We start from the raw sequence: 21686 nt of genomic DNA on the forward strand, positions 1-21686 counted from the left end.
CTATGTTAATTCTTGCCCTTAACATTAACTCATAAATAAGCTTTAGAACAATTCTAAACTATTATTTCACTTTGGCTAAAGATTTTTTGAGTTAATTCAATCAAAGACTAATTAAGATACTCTCTTGATCACACAAGGCAATGAATCCATCTTGATTATTTCAGTCATCTTTATATGCCTTATATTTTACCTAACAATACTCAACTGAAAAATTTTTTGTTAGAATTATAAGTCAAAATATAACACTTATCATATAATATCATAAGTAATCTTAAGTCAATAGATCACTTATACAACCATCACATAAGAATATAGCTATAGATATTATGTGAACTACCATATAGCATTCTCATCTCAAGTCATGTTCAATGAACTTGTTTTTATAACAAGCACCCATATGTTAGCTCACTAAACTTTAACCTATGAAAATAGTTGCTTGCTTCATAAGTAAAAACTTAACAATATGCTAGTCTCAACAGCTTTTGTTAATGTCCTTTTATTGATAAAGTATTAACTAAAAAGTATTCTGTAACATATAGCTTTTATGTAATGATGACTCATAATTACAGTCTCATTGTAATTCTTTTGCAAAGCTTTATTTATATTTCAAGGACTTTTGAAGGGAATTGTGTATCAATATTCAGAGTATTAGGAATGGAATTTAAATTTTTTTTTACTTCCTAAAATCAAGATCAATCAACAAAATCATACAAACACAACAATTATTTTTGACTAGTGGTATATTACCTCTTGAGCCAACTTCACTTTACAACAAGTAAAAGTTTAGCAAATTTGTTTTGGCAACCTTAAAGCTGTCCAAACATTCAACCTTTAATGGTGATCCACATGAACAAGTGAAAAAACCTTCTCCAAGGGATAGAAAGAACTCAAAAGCATAACCATGTGCCATTCTCAACAGCTTTTATTAATATCCTTTCTTAATAAAGCTTCGACTATGAACAATTTAGGAATAATGCTTTAATGCAATAATGATCTCATAATTACAATCTCATTGTAATTCCCTTACACAGCATATTTATTGCAAGGATTTTATCCATAAAAAGTAAATAATATTAATTTTGTGTATATAATCTCATAGGTAAAGAATGCCTATGATAATAATAGAAATGTGTAATATACATGTATCCCATAACCAATCCAATTGGACTTAGGGTATATTGCCAACAATCTCCCACTTGCACTAATACCAATTGCCTTGGTATCCAATACCGAACACTTCCATATGGCAATCATGGGATAGTTGTATAGTGAAAATATATGCTAGATTTATCCTTTGTGGGAAATTGTTATACTTTTGTAACATTTCTCTTGATTATCTTTATAATCAAATGGTAATGCCTCAATACATATTTGGATCATTTTTTAGACCTTGATTCCTATCACTTATGTAATTGCTTCATTGTTCTCAATAATGCTTGGAATCACAAAGTTTAACTTTTGATCTTTCTTGATCCAAACTTTTTCTTTTACCATCTCAAAGAAAAAATTGTTTTTGACATGGCTTTATAGAATTAACGGTCATATTATGTTTGAAACTCTTTCAAACTAATTTTGCCATTGTATAGAGTAAAACATAATCACTTTGTAATTTGCTATTATCATTTGCAAATAATAGCTAAATGTGAAGCAACCATCTATATTGTTTTCAGCCTTTTTGTATACTAAAATATTTAGTATTGGCATAGCATCCGAATATGACAAATGCAATTTTTTCATATTGTAGTCTATCCAGGTTATCTATCTCTTTTCTTATATATTATGACACATGCCTCTAGAAAGATACAACATATATAAGTGTCCTTTTATTAAACTCTTTTAGCATCTTATCTACTTGTGTGCTATGTAACATAGGCAAGGATTTACTCTAAGATTTCATTATGTTAAACTCTTTTAGCACCTTGACTATATTTATGGATTAGGAGAGTTATGTAACCCTTTTGATCTATCCTTATAGATCTTTATCCTATCATATGCATTGCCTCTCTTATATATAATATAGAAATCTTTTTTGGATAGCTAGATCTACTATAGATTGTAGCATAGGCACTTGGTTTCAGATGAGCTATATGTTATCCACATAGAACTTTACCAAAATGATTATACTCCCACTAACTTCTTGTACACACAAGGTTCATCCTAGTTTTTGATGATATCAAACTCTTTTAATTATCTCATAAAACTGAATGTTCCATCTTCTTTTGCAGCCTTATCATTTATGAGAAATACATCTTTGTTAATAAATCTATATTTCTTTGGAGATTAATGTAGCTTGATTGTCTTTCGGAGTTTATGTGTACTTTGAGTTTTTGACTACATAATCAAAGCCTTAGTCTCTTGTTTATGTTCCATCGAAATGCATAGTTTGTGTTCTTAAACTTTTCAAGTTTCATCTTTACTCCCATTGCCCTTTCTAGAATGAACAATTCCTTTTATAAAATGGCATGTAATGGACAAACACTTTTATTCATTAAGATTGAAGAATTAATATCCAACCTTTTGAATATCCATAAACTTACATTTATCCAACAAAGCTACAAACTTGTTAGATGATGCATACTTCTTGCAAGTCATACATTTTTCAAATCTTTTAATTATGACACATGTGGCATCTAGCCATTCCATATCTCATATGTTATCATGTTAATGGATTTGGATGAAACCTCTATTTAATATGTAATGGAGTCTCTAGGATATATCCTTAAAAGAAGTAGGAAGATTATATATCAAGGATCAAACTATGTCCAACAAGGTTCAATTTCTCCACTTGGAATTGTTATCTTTGGTTGCAGAGTTTTTAATGTAGTCCACTGTGAAAGAATCCAAATCTCTATTAGATAATCCAAAATTATTGGCTTAAGCTCTCCACCTTGATCAGATCTTGGTGTTAAGATACTTTGCTAATTCGATTTTCAATCTTACTTCTAAATTATTTGAACCTTTCAAAAGATTTAGACTTATGCTTCACTAGATTCACATAACCATACTTTGAATGGTCCTTAGCGACTATTAGTGAAGTAGGAACATTTTTCTCTTAGTATTTAGATTCACTAAATAAGATACATCCACATGTATAAGTCCAAGGAACATACTAGCTTTATATCAAGTTTCAAACAAAAGGTAACTTGATCATTTTCAAAGCAAACATGATTTACAAATTTCATAAGATTCATAATCCTAAAGATCAAGATATCCTTATTTATGTAACTTTGTGATTCTTGTTTCTTTGATATAACTAAATCTACAATGCCACATATAAGATTGATTTGGTTTATCTAGCTTAGTTTTTTTGGCATTTATATTGAGAATTTAATTTTATACTTTTCTTTAGTTCCTCAAATTTGTCATACACAATAGAACTTCATTTCGTATCTAATACTAATGAATAAAAAGTTTTCTCAATCATAAATTATGCTTGAAGTAGAAACTTTGCTTAGTTTCTTCTATTTCAAGCTTCACCAGGTAAAACTCTCAATTTTATCTTTCACTAGCCTATCTTGTCATTATATGACAAGTGCCATTGTTTTTATCCTTCTTTATTCTACCTTTCAACTTAGCAACTTATGATAATTCTTCTTAAAGAACCATTCTTAATCTTAGAAGATGAAACAAGAACAAAATTACCTTTCTGTTGTTACTTTAGAAATTTAGAACCCATGACAACCAAGATAATACATGTGGCTTTATTAATATGATCGTTGCTTTTATATAGCCTGTAAGTGCATAGATCACATCAAGTAATAAAGTGTTTAAGTAGAGTATTGTTCCCATGAGAATTATGTATATGGTGTGAAATCAAGTACCAAAGGTGATGTTTTACTAGCCTTATATTTAAATAAATTGAAAATAGTGATTGTTTATATTGAAAAGCAAATAAATAAAACAATTGAAAAGTGTATATAAAAATTGTATAGGCCAAGAAACAACTAACCAATTATCACTTAGTAGTTTTGAGGGATGGTCGAATATACTTGTAAACTAAAGAAAATCGAAGGCTTTGTAAAGAATATAGGTTGGCCAATTGTAATGAAAACATAGAAAGAACAATAATGAAATCAAGATTGAAAATTGAAACTTAAAAGAATATAAAGGTTGGTTGTGAGATCTTGAATGAAAATATAAAAAGAACTTGTACTAAAGAAAGCTTTTAACAAAACTATGGTCAGTCTGTCACCCTAGCCAAGATCAAACAGAAAAGAAAATCAAAACTAAAAGAAAATTGAAACTAGAAGAAAAGAAAAAAGAGAGAAGAGTAGGATATGATGTCTTGAATGAAAGATGGCTCACATATTTATAGGAATAGGTTTGGCCAAAGGGGATAGGATTACAAAGTCCTATTATAATTTCAATTCCTAAAAGATTACAAGTTATCTTGATCTTAAAAGTATTTGACTGAATGTGGAATCTTCAATGGAACATGTGTTAGCCGAATGGTCTTCTTGAATTGGTCTTCAATACACACTTATCTTGCCATGTCATCATCATCTTGAATTTTGAGTAAGAGTTTTGGCTAAAATTGAAATCCAAGACTCATCTTCTTGATTTGATTAACTTGGGTTCAAACTTTCTTGGATAGAAATCAAATAATCCTCCTTGAATTAAAACTCTAGCCTTTATCTCATTTAAAGTGTCCATCTTAGAGTTAAAGTCTTTTAAATTGAACAAAGATTCCTCAAATAGCCAAATGTATATAGGAAATCCTTGAACTAGTTGGATTCGGTTATAACTCTCCCATGTATAGTCGAATATTGCTTGTCTTATGCTTTGGTCAAATCTTGTATAGCATTCACATTCCACATGTATCAAACCTTAAAAATCAAGAGTTCATCATTAAATTTATTAAATTCAAGTAAATTTTCAAAATTTTGAACTAAAATAGACTTGTAAAACATTATAAATTAAACAGCCATCATAATATCATCTTTATGATTTTGATATATTTATAGTCTCTTAATATCCTCAACAAGGATAGATAGAATAAAAAAAAAGTTCCTTTCTTACTTGAGAACTATTCTCAAGTCTTAGTACCAATCCAAGAACAAGTGTTTTATAATAGGGAAACATTGATTTCGTAGGCAAGACAGGTTGAAAATATATGGTTTTATGGTTTTAATTAAAAAATCTGATTTGAGAGGTCTAGACAGAAAACCTAGAATCAAATTGGCATGTGAACGTAGTGGAAAATATGGGCAGCAAAAGAATAAAGCAAATGTAAAAGAAATACATCATAAAGGAATGGGGAACGGGAATGTAAAAGTGTGATTGCCCATAAATTGACAAGCAATGATGAGTAGGGTGTGAAGGTAATTTGTGAATTTCACAACCTAAAACCAACAAAATAATTAGAAGGACATCCATTTGTCGATTGATTATTAGACAGAAAAAAAAAAAAGACAATAGTGGTTCTTTGTCAAATAATATGGTCAGACCTAGAAATATATTATTAACCTTAAAATAACATGATAAGAAGAATATCAGTACTATAAAGACTATATACAATGAAAGTCAAATATACAAATATGATGAGAAAGCTGGTCGATAAAAAATGTAACAACTCATGAAAAAGTTGTCTAATTATAAATACATGGAGTGACATAAGACTAACGAGTCAAGTGACTATGTGACAAACTTATTTTGGGCTAATCCATTTGGTATAGATTTGTTGCATGCCTTCCTAAGTGTCTTGATTTTGGATTTCACCTATAAAATAAACAAATACCATCTTCTTTTACTTGAGATTGTTGGTGTGACTTCTATTGAGATGACATTTTCTATTGTATTTGTGTACATAGAGGTAGAGCACTATGAAAACTATAATTGGGCACTATTTGCATTAAAAAGTTGGATATTTCCTAATACATTTTTCAATATCATTCTTACTGATGGAGAATTGGCATTGATGAATGAAATACAAGTTGAGTTTATCAGTACAACAAAATTTGCATATCTCAAAAAACATACTTGCGAATTGTAAGAAATTTTTTAACAAAATGAGTAATTGGAGGCATTCATGTCAAGTTTGAGTGTTCTTATATTCTCTTCTACCCATGTGAGTACAAAAGGCATCTAAGTTCAATGAAAATTAATTACTAGACTTATCTAAATGCAATTAAGTATGTGAAAAAATAATGGTTGGCAAAATATAAAGGCAGATTTGTTGCTATTTGGATGGATAAAGTAATGTACTTTGGAAATGTTACAACAAATAGGTATTTATTGGGGAAATCCTGTAAGCACACAGGTCATTCAAGTAATAATAGAGACTATAAAAGTTTAAATATCGATACCATAAGGATTAGTTAAAAACATTCCTAAGCTAAGTGCTTATTATCCTCATACTCTTCTAAAGTTGATTCAATAAAAAAAAAAGCATAAAAATTAACTATGAAAATAAAAGTGACTAAAGCATAAAAAAAAATATAAAACTAAGTAAATGAAAATGAAAAAGAACAAAAAGTAAATACATGCTATAAATGTGAAATATAATAGCTAAATCAACACAAAAATAAATTTGCAGTAAAATTAAAGCAATGAAAATGCTAAATGCAACTAAACTTGCAAAATTTGCAAAACCGAAAATATAAAGCTACAATAGAAAAACTATGACTCCAAGAATCAAACCTAATTCTAAATGTTAACAAATTTCATTGAATCAAACTTGTTATTAAAAAAAAATTAATGCTCTGAAATAACAACAAAAATTAAATGCAAGTAATGGAAGAAAATTATAAAATCCAAGCAAAACGTTGAAAAACTGAAAGTTGTACATTTAGAACCAAACTTTAAACTAAAAATCTAGATTCAAATTGCACAAAATCAATGGAATATGAACTAGAAATTAAGAGAACATTAAAGGTGCATGTGAGAAACTAATTTAAAGAACAATATTGGAAAGAAAATGTAGGAATTAACCAGAAAAAGTCAGAACTGAAACTAAGTTCACAGTAGTATCTACCAATTCAAATAGAAAAAAATTAGACCTAAAATTTTCTAGAGAGAATGAACTAAAATTGAACTAAGGCAAGCTAAATCAACAAGTTTACTACTTGATTCAATAAAGAAATTGCATCAAAAACAAGAAATTTTAGCTCATTGAACTAAAAATTTAAACAGCACACAATTCTGGAAAAAAATAACATCATATAAAAAAATTAACCAAAAATTCCATCTACAATTATATACTGCAAATGAACTTCATCTAAGCTAGAACAACCTAGATCTATAAGTTAACTACCTAAATCAACAAGAAAATAGCATGATTTAACAAAGAAATCACTTCAACAAGCTCAACTTCAAAACAAGTGTAGAATTTGGAAAATCTAAACATCATCTAAGGAAATTATCGAAACAGTAATGAAATGTAAAGAAATAAACTAAATCAAGTAAGAATCAATAAGTAAACAAGTAAAACTAAGGATTTAGAGTGAAAAGAAGGAAAACAACTCACCAAGGAGAGACTTGTTCCATGCTAAACTTGATTGATCACATCTGACCTACACTTATCGTCTATATCTAAACTAATTTTCCAAGCTAGATCTGGAACACTGAAGTACAAGTTTGAGGCTGAATTTTTAATATGTTGTAGCTAATTGGATTAGGAAACTATGAAAAAAATTTTGAGTAAAAAAAAGTAAGATTTGAATGAGATATTATAAAAAAAAATGGCAGGTAAGTCAAAATTAGCAGATTTAAAAATAGATTTGAGTATCAATAAAAAAATCAGTAGAATTGAGCTAGAAATCAATAAAATTTGCAAGTTTTATTGCCAAAATTGTAAATAACATTGAAAAATACTTGAGGAACATAAAAGTACAATCAAAATCAATAGAAAAACATGAAGATGAAGGGCTATTTGGTTGCTAAGAAAATAAAATACAATGAAGCAAAGTACAAAAATTAAAGAACAAGAAAAATAAAATCCTAAGCTAATATCTCTCTAAAATGGTTAGCAACACTCCTATTTATAGGCAGGTGAGTGGTGAATGGAGCCTAAAAAATATCTCTAAAATATCTACAATGAGGTAAGCTTCTAGAAACTTCTTTCATCCTTGCTTCTGCACTTGGTGCATGGCTATTTGTAGACTTCTTTATTCTTCCTCAATTGTAAGCCTTTCTCATGCATTTTGCCATTTCCAAAATGTCCAAGTTATAACCAATAAAAGTCCTCCAATATGCCATGTCATCACCTCTTGAAGTCTACCTTTGAATGCCAAAATGTGATGCTCAATTTTCGTGCAAATGAAGGTTGCATTCCATGCCACTAGTGCACCATCTTTTTCATGTTAAGCCTCTTGCATGCAAGTATGTTTTTAGTTTTTACTACAAAAAATTTCAAGTATTCCATGAACAAATTTAACAATAAAATCATTAGAAAAATTCTGGAAATAATCCTAAAAAAATTTATGGAAGAAAGGTTAAAAAAAACTCCCTCAAAAGCAATCTAACTTAATGACATTAGTTTTAGGCCAATTTCACAATTTGCACCAAAAATCCTCCAAAATGTATCCAAATTGACCAAAATTCCCTATTTTCATAATTTGTACCTACACATAAGATAAATGTGTATTTAGGAGAAATTTTGCCAAAAATCCTAAGGAATAAGCCAAAATATGAATTAAATTCCACTAAAAATGATTATGGAAAATCTAAAATTTTAGTCCAATTAGGTATGATTTGGTTTAGTTTTTTATTAAGATTATTTAGATTTACATAATTCATAACAAAAAATTATTCTAATATACCTTTATTAATTTGTTTAGGGCCAAGAATGCATATACGAAATTGAAGAGACACTTTAGATCATCTCAAAAAGATTTTACATCATCATGGAGTACAATGAACGTATTTATTGAGCTTCGACATAGAAATATAAAGGCTTCATTTGAGAGAAGTCTTATGGTTGTCGAGCATAATTACAAGCCTCATATTGGGTGCAACTAGAGTAAAATTCAATATGAATGTGCTCAAGGATAAGAGGCTCTATATGTACCATGCATAGAGGATTTCAAGTTATTGTTTAGCAAAACCTCTGATGTAGCCACCCAAAAAACAATTAACATAGATTGATGACTTTTGATGCATTATTTACTTATATGTTTTATTTGATGTTTTAGGGCATGTATATTCTTAAATATATGTTTTGCAGTTAGTAGGTTCTTCAATGCATATGTTATTTAGCAACATCTTAAATACATATGTTATTTATCAAGATCATATATGTCAATATAAAAATACAATATGATGTGAAAATATAATTACAATTACAAAATTAATCTATATCTAAGGTATACGTTAAATATAATCCTACTCCCTGACCCTAGGTCTCTTAAATAAAAAATATACACGCTATGGTTAAGTGGGTGATACTAGGGTTAGGGAGTTTGCAGGCACAAGTGATGCTAACTTTGATGTTGCCGCCAATGTTGGAGGTGAGGAGCATAAGAAATTGAGCAATGCTACTGTAGGTGCTGAAGGTGGGGAATAAAATGAATCGAATGGTGTTGCCTCGGTTCTAGGGGTAAGAAGCAAAAAGGATCAAGCAGTGAAATTGAAGATGATCCAAGAGTTGATGTCTAAACGATGGACTTGGTATAGATGCCCTTGTCAAACCTACTGTAGATGACTTAGACAAGATGGTATATGCTCTAAAAACTACATCTCTTTATACATCCACTTCTTAATGTAATCCACCAAAAATAGCAGTACCAAGAATTGCTAATGCCATTGAGCTCACTTACAAAATATTAACAAGAAAATTAATATCCAAAACATGTAATTAATATTGTATAAGAAATAACTACTAAAGGTATGATTTACCATATCCCTTGTAGGTCTACTAACAATTGGGACGGACTAAAATTTGAATCTACGAATAGGATTCTAAATGTGTTTATAAGAAACTGATGCAAACTGAGGATCATAATCCGATGAAAACTCGTCTAATATAGTACATCAATGCCTTCGATAATTGATAGGCAAAACATGAATATCCATCACTCTCAAAACTTATGCAAAAAGTTATATGCAACATCATATGTGTTGAAAAATGCTCCTAGGTTAGCTTGACATGAAGCTAGAAGGGTTAGAGAAATGGTTTGTACATAAACGAACTGTCGTAAAACCCTCTTTGGATGATATGGCTCTATAATAACCCCACACTTAATACACCTAAAAAATAAACAATCATCGATAATGGGTGGTGTTATGGTTATGTCTCACAAAGGCTCCACCACATCCAAGTTGAGGTCAAGGCATCCAACTGTTCTTGTATTTGCTACAATGGATCAACGTACATACATAGCTTTCATCATCAAGTACGAGGCTCGTGATTAAAATATTTCATATTGGCTATTGGACCCAACATTGGACAGTGCTCATAAATCCATGCCTACATTTACATTAAAAAAACATAAATTATATGTTATTTTTAATCAAATAAACAAATATAACTAATCTACAAATCGTTAAACTAATTTAATATAAATATTTGAATAAGCATAATATAATCATCAATTTGATAAACTTGAGCTCTGCTCGGTATACCAAGTTGCTTATATAAATGTGCTAGACAAGCTGTCCCCAAGCAAATGTATAGTGGTGCTCAAGTTGCTCAATAAATGTAAGTACGCTACTAATACCTTATCTCCACTCTTGTTAACAAATAGTATACACCCTAAAAGATGGAGCAAGAAAGTTATAGTAGCACACTCTACATCTTAATCGAAAATGCTATTGGTAACTCTTTTAGATGTATCCCGTAACCATTGTATGCTACCATAGCCTCTGTACTTCAAGCAACTTCACCAACAATATGTTCACCTCATTCGTCATCAACTTATGAATTGATATCATCGCCCCTTAACAGGTATGTAGAGAATCGTTTAAACATAATCGTTTATCGTGTTGTTGAACAAATGATAGTTGCAATCGATCAATAATAGCACTTTTGATTGAACAACATTCACACAAATACACTATCGAGAAACATCTAGAGGCCAATGTTATAACTTTGCCCTATGGTTGATTGCTTTTAAGGTACCTCGTTCCTATAAAAGCAATAACAAATAGAAAGTAATTATTAACTTTACATACATTAAGTAAAAAAAATAAGCATCAATCTCATTGAATTTATTATCTAACCATTCCATATTTATGCTACAATATGAGTGCTGAAGTTCTAAAGCAAAAAAAATCTATCAGTCCTCTAAGAAATGGTTTTGAGGGATGATCAACTAGCTCTAAGGGATGAACATCTGACTATTCTGACAAATCAATAATTGGCTCATCTACATTTTCATTGACTCGTCATCTTCTCCTAGAGATAGTCAGACATCTCCAAATATCGATTACGACACATCTACTATCTCAACCAACCTCAGCTCTTATTGTTCGTGCCATATCTATTTTTACATATATTAGATTGCCAATACATTATCACTAAAAGGCAAATATAAATGATTCAACATGATATTGATAATATAGGTAGGAATATGAAATTTATTGTGAGATTTTTAAGTTTTTGGATATAGGGTTTAAAAATTTTTTAAAGGTTTTTAGAGATATATTTCCAAAAACTTTTAAAGACTTTTAAACATGTATTTCTAAAAACTCTAAAAAGATTCTGAACATGCATTTCTGCAAACCTTCGAAAGTTTTTGGATATGTATTTTTGAAAACCTTTAAAAGTTTTCAAAAATGAATACCCAAACACTTTTAAAAGTTTTCATAAATGTATTTCCAAAAACTTAGAAGAACTTCGAAGATACATTTTTAGAAGCTATAAATCATAGCACTAATTTCACCCAAAATTCTTCAAAATTAAACAACAAAATTAAATGAAATTAAAATAAGAACAAATGAATTACCTTTGATTAGAAGCTTAATAACTTGATTTTTCTGGAATCTAAGTTAAATTTTACATTGATTTTTTAGGGAACTAGATTTAAGGGAAAAAAATGGGAGGGGTATAAAGAAAAAGAAGATAGGGTGTGAAAGTGTTTATGGAAAATTAAATTTACGGTGTGAATATAATAAGTAAAAAATGGGATGTTAAAAGAAATTTTTGAGGTTTATTTAAAATTTCCTTCGTAATAGAAAGTAAAATTGATGTGCTTTTATGACTCAAAGATTTTATGTGTCCATATAGTCACATTTAGCTTTTACATTCTACCTTTTAAAACTCCAGGGCATAAAAAAAACAAATTACATTAATTTAAAATGAAATTCATTTTCAATTTTCCTTGCTCTTCAATTTTTTTCTAATATTATAGGTGAAAACAAATCGAAAATGAATAAATAAATGAACAAATATATATGTGGTTTGTTTTTTTTTTTTTTTTTTCTTTAGAGTTGTTTGAGCTTAGTTCACTTTTGATAAGAAAATTACTATGTTAATTTGAACTCAGTTTGTTTAAATGATAAGATATTCGCGTTTCAATTCTGTTGGGCTTGATTAAATTAAGCAAACTCGTTTATAAACATTAAACGAATATGTTCACGAATATATATAAACGAACATATTTATGAATAATAAAACAAATCATAACCAAACAAATTTAAACAAAATAATCTCTAAATGAATATAAACGAACATAAATGAATCCTAAAATAAAATTAAGGTAAGGATAAAAATATAATTTTTTTATTATTATTATTAAAAATAAATGAATAATAAATGAACCATAAAAGAACGAGTTTAAATGAATCTTAAAAGAATTTGTTCGTAAATAAAAATGAACCAAATAGACTTCTGTTCGTATTCGGTTTATTTAATAAACGAGTATAAAAATACTATTCAAAATTATTTATTAAGCTTAATAAACGAATATAAATGAATAGAAAGTGAACGTTTTCATGAATGATTATTAAATGTTCTATTTGTTTACATCCCTACTTAATATATTAAACAGTTAAAACTTATATCTTTTTTTTGCATTTTTAATATATTTAATTTAATTCTATTATAAATTTATTTTTTATGATTCTTAGAAAAATTTAGGAAAGAAATTTTTAGTATAATTAACAATTTTTTTGCTGAAAACAATCTAATAAAAATTAAATTTCAAATCAGAATTAAAAAATTTACATATAAAATTTTAAATTTAATTTTTATTTTATCTCTTTTAATAAAAAAATTTCACAAACTTCATGGTAAAAAAATTTACTTAAAATTTACCTCGATTATGATTAATTTTCAAAATTAAAATTCATGAAACATCAATTTTACAATAAAAATTATCAAATACATGAGAATGAAAATTTTTCATAATTCTGGATAAAAAAATTTTGGAATGAAAGAAGTACTATCACATGAACTTTTCTAAGAAAAAATATTATAACATAAGAGGTTATTATGCATGATTTAATTTGAACGAGAAGTTTTCTTATTCAAAAAATTGGGATTAAATCTCAATCTTATAAATATATATAAAAAAAAAAGATTAACCAACTTTTCCACGATTATAACTACTAAGATTTGTCTTTAAAGTGATTAAATGTTAATAACGCATAAAAGTTTTATAAATATAAGAAATCAAATTCAAAAATACTAACAAATTAATCGGTAATGTGGTATTAAAAAAAAAAAAACATTTTTACTAGAAAACATTTATTTGCCAAAATACTTTTTAGTAAAAAATATTTAATAATAAATGGCTTTGATCCCATCAGTAAAAAGAAAAAAAAAAGTATCGCACGAATATTTGTTGTGCTGTAACTTTAAGGTGAAAATTTTGCAATTCAAAGGCATAAGCATGTCCGTCATTCCCGGCCTTGACGACGCACTACAGTATTTAGTTTAAAATGCAGTAATTGATAAGTATAATATTTGATTTTGTAATGTAATAATTGATAATTTTATTTTTATTTAATTAATTGATTAATTATTGTATTTATTTGTTTTAAAATATAGTATAGATGTAATTGTTTCAAAACAATTAATTATTCTATTATTTGATTTTATAATATAATAATTGATAATTTTAATTTTTATTAAGTAATCAATTACTAAGTTTTTTTGTTTTAAAATGTAATAATTGATAAATATAATTATTTTAAAATAATCAAATGTCATATTTTTTTTATTTTATAACATAATAGTTGATAATTATAATTTTAATCAAATGAATAATTTTTGCATTATTTTACTTTATGATGCAATAGTTAATATTTGTAAATTTTGTTATTATCGATTTGAAAATACATTATTTATTGATTTTTTTATTAAAAATTTGTTATATAATAAAAATATAAATTTAAATAATCTGATTTTTTTCAATCAAACACAAAAATATAATAATATAATGTAATCAAAAATCACTTATTATTAAGAATTTTTTTCAAAATCTAAAATTTCACAGAGTAGAACGTCTCTGAAATTCTTTTATTTGTTCCGTGATAGACTGATATCGAGTACCCTTTCTCCATTTCCACTTGCACTTTCCTCCAAAACTTCTTCTGTCTTACAACTGTTATTATTTAGTTGCTAGTTGTAATTACTATACTAATCAAGACAGATGCAGGCTGTAGCTAAAAGTCGATCCTTTACGAAGAAAAAAAGCAAAAAGTAATTGTTGATTTTCTCAGTTTCTTTGCAACAAGCCTTTAAACTATAAACTTACTTTCTCTCTTTCTTTTCTTTTTTTTTTTCAAAAGTTTTGTTAATCAATAATCTGACTTGCTGTGTATCTTATTCTATTTTTGAAAAACTCTCTTTCAATAATAGAAAAGAAAGAAATTTGATATAAAGGATATTGCATTTTTAATTTTTATTGAAAAATGGGTAAGGTGAGATATAAATTTAACTTGGAAGAGTATTGAACTTCCAACCCTCCGAACCAACCAAATAAAGTTTACCGGAACTTTAATTGATAACTTTTAAAGTGACGTGACGGTGTTGACAGGTTGTGGAAAAACTTACTAAGGTCCAAATCATTTCACTGTTTTAAAAAGTAGCTTGGTTTTAAAGTCCGGGTCGCCGTGACTTTTTAACGGCTCGGATGTTAAAAAGCGGTTGACTATTCAACCGCCCTTACCATTCCCCAATGATGCTTTGTGGAATAGTGTCGGCGACTCCTTTTCTCGGAGCAAGAGTGTTCGTTCAGAACTATACATACTGCCACTACCCAAAGGATGTGGCCCACCTTTATTTGTTAAATTTATAATAAAACCCCTCTTTTCTGTCACCTCTCCCTCTTCGAAGGAACAAGCAGAAGTCATTGCTCATAGCCACAGCTAAACGAGGCAATCAACCGAAGAAAACAAACAAAACAAAACAATGCAAGGGACGATCGTCCTCTACCCATCGCCAGGGTTGGGCCATGTGCTGTCAATGATAGAGCTAGGCAAACTCTTCCTTCAACATTGCAACAACCAATTTTCCGTCACCATCCTGCTTACTACTGGCTTTTGGGACTCTCCAAGCATCATTTCTTACATCAATGCTGTCTCCCAAGCCTACACATCTATCTCCTTCCTCCGCTTCCCATCCATCTCGGTCGACATGTCTCAAAACTGCAGCACTGCCGCAATTGCCTTCCAGTTCATCCGCCTCCATGCCCCAAACGCACTCCATTCTCTTCAAGAAATCTCCAAAAATCAAAACATCACTGCTTTTGTTATAGATCTTTTCTGCACTTCTACTTTATCCATAGGAAAAGATCTCAAAACCCCCACTTTTTACTTCTATACGTCCGGTGCTTCTACCCTAGCTGCCTTTCTTCAGTTCCCAAAGCTTGATAAAGAAATCACAGGAAGCTTCAAAGATCTCCCTGATACGGTCTTCTATTTCCAGGGCGTGCCACCGTTGAAAGCCGTACACATGCCTGAACCCTTACTTGACAGAGAAGATCCAGCTTATCATGATCTTATATGCTTCTGTTCAGGTCTTCTACAATCGGATGGAATTATTGTTAACAGTTTTGAAGATCTTGAACCGATTTCCATCAAGGCTATTGCTGATGGTTTATGCCTTGATGATGCTCCAACTCCACCAACTTTCTACATCGGACCATTGATTGCAGCAGTTTGTAGCAAAGCTGAAAACGACTACTGTTTATTATGGCTGGAGAAGCAACCCAGTAAAAGCGTCGTGTTCTTGTGCTTTGGGAGCCGTGGAACGTTCTCTCCACCCCAAGTTAAAGAAATAGCAAAGGGGTTGGAAAGAAGTGCACAAAGGTTCTTGTGGGTTGTAAAAAATCCACCCGACAAGGAAAAGGCAAAGCAAGCTGAAGATAGCCCCGATGTCGATTTAGACTATCTTTTGCCAGAGGGGTTTATGGAGAGAACCAAAGATAGGGGTCTGGTTGTGAAGTCATTTGCACCACAAGTTGCAGTGCTGAACAAGGACTCAGTTGGTGGCTTTGTGACTCACTGTGGGTGGAACTCCATATTGGAAGCAGTGGTCGCCGGGGTGCCAATGATTGCATGGCCTTTATATGCAGAGCAACGCTTGAATCGGAACATTTTGGTTCAGGATATGAAGATGGCAATTCCGGTGGAGCAAAGAGAGGGAGATGGGTTTGTGAGTGGAATTGAGTTGGAGAAGCGAGTGAGAGAGTTGATGGAATCCAATAATGGCAAGGAGCTTAGAGAAAGGAGCTGGAAGATGAGAGAGAAGGCCTTGGCTGCTTGGGGTCCATCAGGGTCTTCTGCTAAAGCGCTTACCAAGCTGATTGAGTTCTGCAAGCAAGGTTGAGGCTTTGAGCACCTCATAATTCCATGGTTAATTTATTGTTCTGTAAAAGATGGATGATACAATAATGGTGTGGGTTTTTCAGTGAGGATTGCAAATCTCAATTTGATTTCTCCCCCTTTACCTTTACTTCAATTTCGGCTTTGGCGCTACTATTCCCTTCGGGATGTGTTTGTTTTTTATGGTTGTTTTTTTTTTTTTGGTGGGCTGTGGGCATTTTGTTGGTGATAATTGGTAACTTCGGTCTTTTGGTTGAGGACAAAAGAATTTTTTGGGGGGTTGAACTGGTCTGTGGCGATTCTGGTCGGGTTTCGGTAGGGTGGTTGTTTTTTCGTAGGTGATTGGTGTCAGAGAGGTGGCGAAGGGTGGTGCTGGTAGAGGCAGTGCGAGTTTTTGATCGAACCTTTGCTGGGATTCACTCGAAATTCTCCCTTTCACCGGTGGCAGTGGGTTCAAATTTATAGAAAAACTTAGAGATTAAAATCCCGGATTTCCTGGGACTATGGCTTGCATGCACCTTTGAATTTTCCAATTCCACTTTAGATCGAGGTCCTTATAGGGATGGGTAAACTGCCATTACAAAAAAGGTTGGATTCCTGGGAAAGGGAGGTTGTAGGGGCGTATGGTAGGTTGGCTCCATAGTGGGTAGAAGAGACTAGCAGCTGACATGGGGTGGCTGGTAGGGCGGATTTACAGGGTAGATGGGGGCTAGGCCTAGGGCTGTAAACGAGTCGAGCCGAGCCGAGTAGTGAGAAGCTCGAGCTCGAGCTCGACTCACAACTCGGGGCTCGATACTCGGCTCGAGCTCGATCGAGTTTTATTTTTCAAGCTCGAGCTCGATTCGTGATCGAATTCGAGCTACTCGAGCTCGCTCGATTAAGCTCGATTAATATGTAAAAATAAGCTCGATTTGTATACTCGACAAGAGTTCGATTATTCATGCTCGAACTCGAACTCGAACTCGGATTCGAAATATTTTTTTAATTAAAAAAAATAAAAATATATTTAAATATAAAAGCTCGATTAGGCTCGCGAGCTACTCGAGTCAGATATAAGAATACTCGAATTCGGCTCGATCGATAAGTCGAGCTACTCGAGCTCGAGCTCGACTCGACAATAATCGAACCGAATTCGAGTTTTTTTCGAATCGAACCCGAGTAGCTTGCGAGTACTAATGTATCATTTACACCCCTAGCTAGGCCGGTGGAGGCTCGTCGTTGCCAATTAATTTTTTTTATTTTTGATTTGATTTTTTTAATTAAATTTTCTAGATTAAAACTTGAAACAAGTTTGGGCTTTATACTTGAAACCAGTTAAAACCCAACTGATTTGAACTTTAAGATCTTAAGCGCCAACGACTCATGCAAATTGCAATGGACTTTGGACTAAATTCTGGACCTATCTAACTTAATTGCACTTTGAAGTTAAACTTAGAGTCTTTATTGATAATTTATCGCTCAAAAATTAATATTAAATAAATTTAGTGAAATTTTAAAAATAAACTTGAAAGCCAAATTAATTAGGAACATAAAATAATTAAGTCGAACAAAAATTAGTATCTATAGTTTTTTTTTTTTTTTTGTGCATTTATGATAATTAAGAATAGAGCAAAGATATAGATAATAATTTTGTTCGAATTTATTAGCCCGAACACTTTTTGTTGTTTTTTTTTTTTTTGGTTTTTTTTCACTCATTAAAGACTCGATAACTTTAGAAATCAAACTAAAAGACTAATCTCATTAGAGGTTTAACAATTTTAAAAATCAAACCGAAAGTTTTTTTTTTATTAGAAACTCAATAACTTTAAAAATCGAACTAAAATGGCTTAAAAGATTATGTCAAAAAGTCTTATAAATCACAATACTCGAATAATTAAACTAAAAAAACTTATAAATCTTGTTTGAAATACTTAACAAGTATGTCTGGATGTCTTACAAATCTTGACATTATAACATATTTAACTTGGAAGACTTAAGAATTTTACCCGAAAAACTTATAAACTATGCTCAGAGGTCTTATAAATCTCGACACCTGTGAATGCTCTTCTAAACAAAAGCACTGAAACTTTAAAAATCTCATCTTAAGCCAACTTAACTAGGTTTGAAACTTTAGGCCAACTAGATTGGGCTTAGAACTCTCATTTTGTGCCAACTTAATTGGCTTAAAACTTTGTGCCAGCTAAATTGGGATTAAAACTCTTATCTTGTGCTAACTTAACTGGGCTTAAACCTTTGTGTCAATTAGATTAGGCTTAAAACTCCCATCTTATGCCAACATAATTGTGTTTAAACTTGAGCTGGCTAGATTGGGTTTAAACCTTTGTGCCAGTTAGATTGGGTTTGACAATTCTAACTGATGCCATGGGCATAGAATCTTAACTAGTGCCATGGGCTTGAATTCTTAACTTGATAAATCTCATCTTAAAAATCCCAAGAATTTTCCAACACTTTTCCCCTTCTAAGAAAAACTTTCCTTGTTTTTTGTTTCTAGATACCATATATTTTTCCTAAACTCCTTGGAAACCTTTTGTTTTTCATAAACTCTTTCTTTTCTCCTCTTTTATTTAGATTTATAACAAAACTTTTTAATTTCTTGTCAATATTTTAAAAAATTGACAAACACTATTATGATGCAAATGTCTATTCTAAAAATGATGGTGCAAATGCAACGATCCTTATGTAAATGCACACAATTTGCCAAAAATGATCACTAATAATGCAAATGCAAGTGTCCTTTCTATGTAATATACATATGCCCTTTACAAAGATGTAAAAGCAAATATACAATACAGATGCATGTGAAAATATATGACTATTAAATCTGTCTTTTGGAAACAAATAAAGACTCAAAGATTCTTATCTAAAGTCAAATATTCTTTTTTAAGAGATTCATATATAAAATACAAAAGTTCATATTTTAAGAGAAAAAAAAATAATAAAAGAGTTTCATTTGAAAATTTTGAAGATTCACACATAAAAATTTTAGAGATTCACATCTTGAAATCAAATATTCTCATTTGAAAAGATTTGCATCTAAAAATCAAATACTCTCATTTGAAAATTTTAGAGATTCATATATAAAAGTCAAAAATTCACATTTGAGAAGATTCAGAGATTCACATATGGTAATTAAAGATTCACATTTGAAGGGCTTAAAGATTCACATCTAAAAATCAAAGATTTTTATTTGAAAAATTTTAGAGATTAAAATCTCATATTTGGCAATTTTCCTGAATAGAGGGTTGACTAGTTAAAACATTGTGCTAGTGAGATTGGGCTTAAAACTCTAATCTTGTGCCAACTTAACTGGGCTTAAAGGCTTTTGCCAACTAGATTGGGCTTAAAACTCTCATCTTATGCCAACTTAAGTAGGCTTAAAACTATGCCAACTAGATAGGGTATAAAACTCTCATCTTGTGCCAACTTAACTGGGCTTAAACCTTTGTGTTAACTAGATTGAGCTTGATAATTCTAACTAACGCCATGGGCTTAGAATCTAAACTAGTGGCATGGGCTTGAATTCTCAACTTGATAAATCTCTTCTTGAAAATTTCGAGAAATTTCCAACATTTTTCCCATTCTAAGAAAAAATTTCCTCATTTTTTTTTTTCAGATACCATATACCTTCCCTAAACTCCTTGGAAACCTTTTGCTTTCCATAAACTTTTTTCTTTCTCCTATTTTATTTTGATTTATGACAAACTTTTTTTATTGTTTTAATTATTTAAAAAATTAACAAACACTATTATGATGCAGGTGTCTATATTCTAAAAATGATGGTGCAAATGTAATGATCCTTATGCAAATGCCCACAATCTGCCAAAAATGATCACTAGCAATACAAATGCAAGTGTCCATTTTATGCAAATAATTATGCAGTTGCCCTTCACAAAGATGTAAAGGCAAATACGCAATGCAAACGCACATAAAAATGTACAAATGCTAAATCTTTCTTTTGAAAACAAACAAAGGCTTAGAGATTCTTATCTGAAATCAAAGATTCTTTTTTGAAGAGATTCATATCTAAAATTCGAAGTTCACATTTTAAAAGAAAAATAAAAATAATCAAAGATTCTCATTTGAAAATTTCGAAGATCCATATCTAAAAATTTCAGAGATTTACATTTAGAAATCAAAGATTCACATTTGAAAAATTCGAATCTAAAATCAAATATTGTCATTTGAAAAATTTAGAGATTTACATCTAAAAGTCAAAGATTCATATTTGAAGATATTCAGAGATTCATATATGGAAATTAAAAATTCACATTTAAAGAAATTCGCATCCAAAATTTTATAGATTCACATTTGAAAATTGAAGATTCACATTTGAAGGGCTTAGAGATTCACATTTAAAAATCAAATATTCTCATTTGAAAAATTTTAGAGATCAAAATCTCATATTTTGCAATTTTCCTCAATACAGGGTTAATTGGTTAAAACTTTTTGCCACCTAGATTAGGCTTAAAACTCTCATCTTGTGCCAACTTAATTAGGCTTAAAACTTTTTGCCAATTAAATTGGGCTTAAAACTCTTTTTTTATGTCAACCTAGCTAGGCATAAACCTTTGTGCTAGCTAGATTATGCTTAAAACTCTCATCTTGTGCTAACTTAACTGGGTTTAAACCTTTGTGCCAGTTAGATTAGGCTTGACAATTCTAATTGAGGCTATTGGCCTAGAATCTCAACTGGAGCCATGCTTAAATTCTTAAATTTCATCTTGCAAATCCCAAAAAATTTCCAACATTTTTCCCCTTATAAGAAAAACTTTCCTCATTTTTTGTTCATAGATACTATATACCTTTTCCAAAGTCCTTAGAAACCTTTTGTTTTCTATAAACTCTTTCTTTTCTCTTCTTTTACTTTGATTTGTGATAATTTTTTTTTCATTTTCTTTTCAATATTTAAAAAAATTGACAAACACTATTATGATGCAAATGTCCATTCTAAAAATGATGGTGCAAACACAATGATCCTT

The 21686-nt window shown here is 30.2% G+C and overlaps 1 protein-coding gene across 1 annotated transcript; it reads left to right on the forward strand.

Moving 5' to 3' along the window:
• Positions 1–14788: 14788 nt before the first annotated feature.
• LOC111315054 (UDP-glycosyltransferase 88F3-like) lies at positions 14789–16860 on the forward strand. The gene has a single exon (XM_022916670.2). It carries the CDS (start codon positions 15293–15295, stop codon positions 16709–16711), a length of 1419 nt encoding a protein of 472 aa, XP_022772405.1. The 5' UTR covers positions 14789–15292; the 3' UTR covers positions 16712–16860.
• Positions 16861–21686: the final 4826 nt, after the last annotated feature.

Source organism: Durio zibethinus, chromosome 20 (genome assembly GCF_047325235.1).
Source record: "Durio zibethinus cultivar Kanyao isolate XHJ-2024 chromosome 20, ASM4732523v1, whole genome shotgun sequence".
NCBI lineage: Eukaryota > Viridiplantae > Streptophyta > Magnoliopsida > Malvales > Malvaceae > Durio > Durio zibethinus.